At 36.5% G+C, this 8,773-nt stretch overlaps 1 protein-coding gene across 2 annotated transcripts; it reads right to left on the bottom strand.

The window, feature by feature from the left end:
* Window positions 1-1,547: 1,547 nt before the first annotated feature.
* On the bottom strand, window positions 1,548-6,114 carry LOC105124814 (protein ABIL1-like). 2 transcript variants are annotated; one of them, XM_011024954.1, is made up of 9 exons: window positions 5,638-6,112; window positions 5,345-5,427; window positions 4,604-4,754; window positions 4,413-4,512; window positions 4,218-4,310; window positions 4,018-4,102; window positions 3,849-3,901; window positions 3,661-3,767; window positions 1,548-1,962 (listed from the first exon to the last, which is right to left on the bottom strand). In XM_011024954.1, the coding sequence occupies exons 1-9, from the start codon at window positions 5,731-5,733 to the stop codon at window positions 1,807-1,809; spliced, it is 924 nt and encodes a 307-aa protein (XP_011023256.1). In that variant the 5' UTR covers window positions 5,734-6,112; the 3' UTR covers window positions 1,548-1,806. The 2 variants fall into 2 exon arrangements, with proteins under 2 accessions (XP_011023256.1, XP_011023255.1); XM_011024953.1 differs by having other exon boundaries at window positions 3,661-3,901; window positions 5,638-6,114.
* Between the last annotated feature and the right edge of the window lie 2,659 nt (window positions 6,115-8,773).

The raw sequence follows: 8,773 nt of genomic DNA on the forward strand, positions 1-8,773 counted from the left end.
ATCCACTACTTGTGGGCAACAAATGCCTTCACGGCCTCATTTTCTCACGTCGCTAAGCTAACAGATGACCCACAGTAATTTAAAAATTTTAGGAGAATAATACATTTTGAAAAACTTAAAAAAAAAACTTACTGTCAAAAAACATAATATTTCAATGATATCATGTTTTATATCTATAACATTTTAATTGATATTACAATTAAAAAAACATTTTAAAATTTTAATTATATTACAGTTCACAATTATATTTTTGCTTTGAATTTTTTTGATGCGGTATCTTTGCTTTCTCATATAAATTCTGGACTTTATCTTCGTCCCCTCCAATATCTCTTTCAGTTTCCTTTCCTGTACAAATCTTCAACTTTAAATTTGCCTTCTCTCTCATTTCCGACCCATCCCTCATTATTCTAATTCCGAGTCTACTTTTTTGGATGACGATGATGATTATCACAACAATGACACCGATGATGATGATGGGTATCATTCTTATGGAGGTCAGGAGGATATGTTAAAAGACAGTGATGGAATGGAGATAAGAGATAGTTAAGGGAGGAGGAGCAAGAAAAATTACCTTGGGAGACTAAACTTTGAAGCAGAGGAGAATGGCAAAATATGAAGGGTAGATTAAGCCTACAGAAGGCAAACCGTGTGAATGCAAAAGGGAAGGAAAGACCGAGTTCTCACATTGCATCTCTAGTCGATGTTGCTTCAGGATCAAGAAGCATTCCACGCTCATCCTTGTAAATACACTCAACTTCTTCTTCCATACTTTGCAAAGCCTCATCAACTTAAAAATATAGAGAAATGAAGTAAATGGAACCATTCAATAAAAAATCACGTTCAGATGTATGCTTTGCACGCTCTGGTTAGAAACACTAATAGCAGGGTCTAATATAAATCGACAGACAAAACAAACTAGTACTAAGCGTATATTTATGCAAGGCCCAAATTTCCACGAGAAAAATATGATTAGACTCTATCAAGTCAATTCTCTAACATCAATTAACTGATATAGCGATTACCTTTTGTTGTGAGTGACAACATGATATTTAATAAATATTATGATTCTAAACCACAATACCGCCGCGATATCCAAAACTATACTATTTCCCTATATTAATTCATCATTTCTTGCTAATTGCACAATTTATCCGCTATCCTCGGCACCTCTTCCTAAAATTCAAGGTTGTTGACAGTAGCTGCTACAACCACAACATCGATAAAAAATAAACAAAAATAACAGATGAACATGGACGGCTTACATAGTTTATTAATTTCAGGACCTGTAACGCAGTCTAGACATCTAAATTAATTAAAAAATAATAACATATCAGCATAACTTGCTCAAGTGACATTATCGAAAAGACACCAGTAAATAAGCTAATCCTATGGACAAAATGCATACAAACTAACTCGCAATTTCAAATGACAAGATTTTCCAAAAATCAGTGTCAGTACATCCGAAACGGAACGTATTCACAAACACCACCAATCTGACATCACGTAAATTTGTGTTATCAATCTCAGCAACGTAACACAATGCACTGTGACATCGACCATCATCAGAACCCAACTTTATTAACATAGGCCAGGGGCAAAAAGTTCAGGCAGTAGACAATCTCGATTATATTCATCACTGGATCTTTATGCACAGCATTCCCATTATCAGAGTCAAGCTAGGGGAATTATTGGAGTGGAAGAAAATATAATTTTGACAAATTGACTAAGTAGTGAGCTGAAAAGAACTCATTATCAACAACAATTGGAGACATTTACTGGTAACATTCAATTTGCTCCACCTAGGAATCACGAAGCAGAGCCAGCCTTCAACTTCGGGGTTTTCTGTTTTAGAAAGAAAGCTGATAGCATGCTTTTACTGCGAACAGGAGCACGCACAATCTCATGCCTTGGGTTGTCAAATGACCTGAATGCTGTCAAAGGCTTCGAAGCATCCAACAATTCCTGCAAATTGAAATTCTTATGTTAGCAATGTCTCAACTATCAGGGCAGGTTTCAAAATTGGAATAAGCATATGCCTAGCTGTAACGCATACTGTAAGCAAATACAACAGAATGCTCGGATGAGCCAACCAAACCTCGAGATTTGAAATCACATCCATTTGGAGAGGACATGCAGAAAATAAACTGATGACAATAATCCTCACCAAAATTTGTCAAGCAAAGAAAGTTGTATGACTGGCCAGAAAGATACGCAGTTTTCAATCAATGATATAGCCCAGAAGTGTCTTGGGTGATGATTAGAAAAATAGTCAGTAATAAGCTAACAAGAACCCCTTCATCTAATATTTAACCATAGTTCACTCACCCACAAATGGACCCCTAAACCGGGTGGTCCCAAAATATTTATTTGTCTACTACATGTACATCTGTAATGGCATTTGACAACTTGTAAAACCCAATCTTTCCAAGAAAAAAAATAAAATCAAACTAGCATATATGAAATATCCAATCAAACCGGGTGGTCCCAAAATATTTATTTGCTTGATATAAATGAATTCTTACAGTGAATCATAAGAACAACTAGTTCCCAGCTGCTAGGCCATTTTAGGTGAATTTTGATATGTACTCAAAAGTTCAAAAGTCTGTACTGTTACATATTCCTACTTCTTTGAAAGGCAAAAGGAGAGTTCATATGGTGAACAGCTCTACTGTGCAAAATTTTATCCATGCACCTTCTTTTTAAGGCATGTGGTGTTAACCAGAATTTCCAGACTTGAGAGAAGCAACTGCTTTCTTTGTTTCTTCATTAAAGCAAGCATAACAAGGTTGCAATAGACACTACTTTCACTCAAAATCAGTAGATTCTTTCTACAAAGAGAAAATTTGAGCGTTGACAGCCCATCAAGGTACATAAGGTGAACACCATAAGGCATGTTCAGTCTCATTACCACAATCATGACCATTTCCAGATTGCACCTAAGAACTTTCAATACAAGTCATTAAACTATTATGCAAACCCAAACAAAGCATAGCCTTTTCCTGCACTATCATTGAATATCAAAAGGACAGCACTAGAGCAAGGGCAAGAAACCATCCACAATAATGCCTATGGATCCAAACAGCTTAAAAGCTTGAAGTATTCTGCAACACTATTTAAATAATGCAGCAGCTTGTCATGATTTCCCCATAATAGCAATTGGAACCTCAAGACCTCAAAGAGTGGCACATCAATGTTCCTCAAGCAACTTACCTGGCACTAGATTAAGACTCATACCATTTATGTTTATGATTAATTTGAAAGATTTTTCAGAGCAGGATATCACAAACCACTTTAAATTGCAGTACTTTCCCCCATCAAAGCCAAGAAGACACGCACTTTCAGAAGCAGTCAAAAAGAGGTGATGAGAAAAATATAATACAGAAATTAAGGGACTTAATAGCTGAGCATGAGCTCCTGAGGTATGGTTTTAAAGAAGAGATCATGAGAACACGAAATGAAAATATGATAGAAAAGCTTTCCAACCGAATTTGGCATGAATGTTTGAAAAACACTATAATAATCTCATGCAAACATGCCAACATTATATGAATCTCATGCAAGGAGATGCTGACAAAATTTAATATACTCTTTGTTAGATAATCAAGTATGCACTTGGAAGAATATTGGGCGTATCTATGTTCTAGCTGATTTTGGCATTACCCTGCGTGGGACATCAAATGTTGGCATGATTGCACCAGCTGCAGGACTTCTGCTTGATAGTTGAGCAAGACCTCCTGAGGATCTTGTTTTTCTACTCTCTTCTTCATCTGCATGCATAGAATCCAAAGCATAACACATTAATATTTCTAGACTGATTTGGAGTTGCAACATTCTGCTTTTATACATACCCAAGAGTTGAAAAACTGCAGAAGATTTTCCAGAAGTTTTTGCATCTTCATTACTGGATGATAAGCACATGTAAAACACCTCAATGTCATATTCAGCAAGAGAGATGCAAATAGAAAAGTTCTTGGCAGACATGGTTGAAAACCCAAGAAAGAGTTTTTATAGGGTAACCTTGTCATAGCATGCAGAGTCCCTTTCAGTGTAGACTTGGTCTCGGAAACTAAGTGCCAGGAAAGAGTTTTTGATGCTGGGGAACCTGACGCAATGTTTTGACAAGTAATTTGATCCTTCCCATCAACATTGAGAGAAACAAAGGCAAAAACAGTATCAAATCCACCAAGAGTAAACGTCTCACTAGGAAAACTTAATACCTGCAAGCTGAAGACGAGATCTAGCTTGAAAATGATTTTGTCTTGCATCAGTCTGTATTTGTGGGCTAAAATGTACCTTCTTATTGACAGAGTCTAGCACAAACAGGGGGAAACAGAAAGTAATGGAGTGAGAAATTGATAACACCGCCCTACATAGACTAGCACTTCTAAAGAAATTAAAGAAATTAGTATTACTTGGCAAAATGTAGTGCTTGTGATGTCTTGGGATGAATGCCACCAGCTGCTGTTGTCGAAGACCTCCCTTATCTGTATATGTTTGGCATGTAAGAAATTGCTGATATCAAAAAACTAAATGAGTTAAAGTCCATCCATTTCATATGATTTCAAATGCTAAGACATCCAGTCAGATGAATGTTGAGAATTACCTGATTCAGACAAGAAACCGTAACCTCCATGGTTGAGATATCTAATGTTTGTTGCTCAAGAAGGTCAGTTAACTTGTAAGCCACAGTACCAAGGTGATCGACAGCATTAACAAGAGCTCGCACGGCATAATCTTTCAGGTTGTCCAGTACCCTATTCCATGGCAATAAGAGTATATGTGAACATGAGCAGAGAATGGATGCATTTGATTTTTTTAACTTTGACCTAATTCACACAGCATTAAAATGTCAATGCCTTAACCATGCACTGTCAGACGCAATCAATGGTTAATTGCTCCAGAAATGCAGACCTATGTTACTTTCTGGTTGTTAATTCTGAAGAAACAATTCCATATTCCTTCAAAATATAAGGTTCACTAAATCCTTACGTTCTGTACCCTAAAAATGTGATTCGTGGCTGGCTACATAAATTCCTCACCTCACATTCAACAGCAAACGTAGTCTTCAAAACATTCTGCTCTAAAATAATTTATGCATCAAATTCTACAATTTCATAAACTCTGCAACATACACAACACAATCAAATCAAGCTTTCATACTCAATAGTCCACGCAGAACTCAATATAAATCTAGTAAAGAATAGATATCGACTGTCGTCTCTCCAAATAAATCTCCAGTCGGAAAAATTAGGTTTCATAATACCTTGCAGAAGGAGCTAAGTCATGCAACGAGTAGCGAGAACATCAATTAAATCAAGAAAGCACGAAATACATAAATCCTTACGTCTGTTTCTGCTCGCTATGAAGATAAGACTTCTCACAGTATTCGGCAGCAGAATACAATTGAGGCCTTAAGCTCTTCAGCTCCTGCAAAAATCACCCATCGTATAATTTTGCGCACTTCAAAACACTCAATCCACCAAAAGCAATAGCGGACTTAAAAAAAGTTCAACGGAAGAGAAACGCAACACCGGAGAACACAAATCAATGAAACAATATTAAAGAATTGGTAACAGATCTGGTAACAAAGATTCCTCACTTGTGGCTCTTATTCTGATACAAGAAAGTAGTTAGTACCTGCAAGGCTTTGATGAAGCTCTTGCTACGCTCCATGGACACCTCATCGAAAGTCATGGCCGGGTTCTCCGGCCTCGTTTGGTCCAGTTCCATCATCTCTCTCTCTCCTCTTCCAAAAAATTTCAGCTACAAGTTTCCTTGAAGTATTGAATGACTATAAGAAAATAAATGACTACTTAACGCGCAAACCCTAGAGTATAAGAAAATAAGTGTTGAATGACTATTTTATTATTATTATTATTATAAGATTGTATATTAGTATATTGCTTATAAATGGTTAGATTTGGGGTTAGGTTATGGTGGGCAAAAAGAAGAAGGTTAGTAGAAAGAATGAGACAGGGAGAGAGATTATTGAGAGTGAGTGAAGCAGAAGCGATTCCGAGCAGTGGGAATTTGTAACATTTGGAGTTCATGGCCAGCGAAAATGACTGAACTGCTGTGTTTATTTTTTAGAATTGACAGGCTTTCACTTGAGAGGGAGAGAGAGGGAGACTTGTGCACAGTTCCAGAAAAATATTTTTTAAAATTAACGGCAATGCTTGAAAAGACTGTATTGGCCCTGCATTAAAGGGCGTTGTCGTTCGATCCTGGTGACCTGGTCTGGTCTCGTCAGCTGGACGGCCAGGTGAATCTGGTTTACTCTCACGTGATGGTGTGGTGGTTAAAAAAAGTAACAACCGCACCAGAAAGGAAAATTCAAAAGTTGCAACCGCACCAGAAAGGAAAATTCCTCCTTTGTAGCTTTGTCCATGATTGTAAAAGCTCGAAGTCGTGATGCTTTATCTAAAAAAAAATGGAAATGTGTATTACGGGACATAAATATTCTATCAATCGAGGCACGACGAATATTCATCTAGCTCTCTCATTACAATCACAAGATGATAGATAACACATGCTTTATTATATTCTCTTTTTCTATTATTAGTATTTTTTTGGCTTTTAACATAAGCTGAATGACATTCTTTTTTTTCTTTTCTTTTCCTAGTAAGTTATACGATACTAATAGAATAAAATATATATTATATATATCACTCCTTTCCGTAAAAGAAACGCAAGAAGTGTGGGAGAAACAAATTCAATATAGATAAAAAACTTATTCATCTTTTCTATGAGTCGGTTGTTCTTTCTCAGGTTTTGATAATTATAACATGGTATCAGAGTACAGTTAATTATTTTCTTTCTCCAATCAAACCATGGAAGAACAATCCTCAATTTCATAATTTACAAACACCCAAAGTCCCAAACCAGTTTCTCTCTATTTCAACTTCACATATCTAAATAATCCATGTCGTATGGAAAATGGGGACCACACAACTTTGATTCTTGTCACTGAGCTGCTCATCACTGAAAATTATATCACCTAGTCACGAGCAATATGTCGAGCAATTAGGGCAAAGAACAAGCTTGGCTTCATTTCTGAAATCATTACTAGGCCAACAAGTGAAGAGGATCCTCTGTTTGAAATGTGGGAAAGGTGCAATGACATGGTGGTTTCTTGGATACAAAATGCAATCAGTATTGATATCAAACATACTCTGGCTTTCGTGGATGATGCTCAAATGGTATGGACAGAGCTTAAGGATCGTTTCACCCAACAGAATGGTCCTCGCATCTTCCAACTTAGAAGAGATTTGGTTGTTCTTCGACATGACAAGAACTCTATAAGTACTTATTTTGGTAATCTTAAAACTCTTTGGGATGAAATGATTATTTATAATCCAATACCATTATGCACATGCGGCAGTTGAAATTGTTGAATGAGAGGTATCAGAGAGATTATATTATACAGTTTCTTATGGGTTTGAATGATCAATATACTAATGCTAGAGATTAAATCATGCTAATAGAGCCTCTTCCCAGTATTAGCAAGGTGTTCTCAATGATCCAACAACAAGAGCAGCACCACCAACTCGCCAACAACACTCCTTCCTATAAGTCTATGGCATTAGCCAGTAAGTTTTTCCATGCCCCTTTTAACACAATTAAGAGAAATTTCACAAACTAGAGGAAAGAAAAGCCTTACTGTCCACATTGTCACACACAAGGTTATACACTCGAAAATTGCTATAAGGCTGGAAATGTTGAGCCTCCAGTATGTTCTCACTGCAATATGAGTGGGCCTTACTGTCCACATTGTCACACACAAGGTCATACACTCGAAAATTACTATAAGGCTGGAAATGCTGAGCCTCCAGTACGTTCTCACTGCAATATGAGTGGTCACATGGTTGAGAAATGTTACAAGCTTCATAGGTATCCCCCGGGTCACAAACTTCACAAAGGAAAAATTATAAGTTCCTTTGCTAATCAAGCTGCTTTGTTTATAAGTCCTTATCAGAAGGAGGTGAGTAAGGAGAAAATGGTTTTCACCAAAAAGCAATATCTTCATCTCACGAGCCTTATTCAGCCCAAAGATCCTTTAACTGCAACTTCCTCTGCAAGTCAAACTCTACCCAATTCAAAAACCAGTATCACACCTTCAAAGATGTCTAGTAAAATTATGCTTTTTAATGATATTCCTGCTACTTTTTTAAAGTCAAATAATATTTCCTAGATTGTTAATTCAAGGGCTACGGACCATATGGTGTGTAGCCCTTCCCTTTTCACTTCTAATATTGCAGAGGTATCCTATAGGGTAAATTTACCTAATAAAACTTTTGTATCAACCACACATCTAGGCAGCTTTCAACTTATTGATAAGATTACCCTTGATAATGTTTTGTGCATTCCTTTCTTTTCTTTTAATTTGATCTCTATTAAAAGACTTACAGAAAAACTGAATTACTGTTTGGTTTTTATAAATAATACATGTTTTATACAAGACCTTTCCACCTGGACCACGATTGGAATTGCTGAAGTGAGAAGTGGCTTGTATCACCTTCTTCCTAGAGCAGTTTTTCATTCATCCTTGGCTGACCTTCTATCATATTTGTCTCTAAATTTCCCTTTAATTGCTATTTCTGTTCAAAGTAGTATAGATGTGATTGATCTTTGGCATTGTTGCCTTGGTCATATTTCTGATTCACGAATGAAATTGATAGATGATACTGCTGTAAGAAGTAACTTATTCATAAATAAAACTTCTCCTTGTTGTATTTGTCCCCTTGCCAAACAGCATAGACTCCTTTTTCCTATT

The sequence above is a fragment of the Populus euphratica genome, unplaced genomic scaffold (genome assembly GCF_000495115.2).
Source record: "Populus euphratica unplaced genomic scaffold, PopEup_1.0 scaffold32.1, whole genome shotgun sequence".
NCBI lineage: Eukaryota > Viridiplantae > Streptophyta > Magnoliopsida > Malpighiales > Salicaceae > Populus > Populus euphratica.

Bases quoted from the DNA above. Each gene is read 5' to 3' on its own strand.
- LOC105124814 (XM_011024953.1), bottom strand. From the start codon at position 5,733: ATGATGGAACTGGACCAAACGAGGCCGGAGAACCCGGCCATGACTTTC. The intron at 4,755-5,344 runs GTAAGGATTTAT...GCCATGGAATAG, and splicing joins CATAGCGAGCAGAAACAGAC to GGTACTGGACAACCTGAAAG. The intron at 1,963-3,660 runs GTAATGCCAAAA...TTCAATTTGCAG, and splicing joins CATTTGATGTCCCACGCAGG to GAATTGTTGGATGCTTCGAA.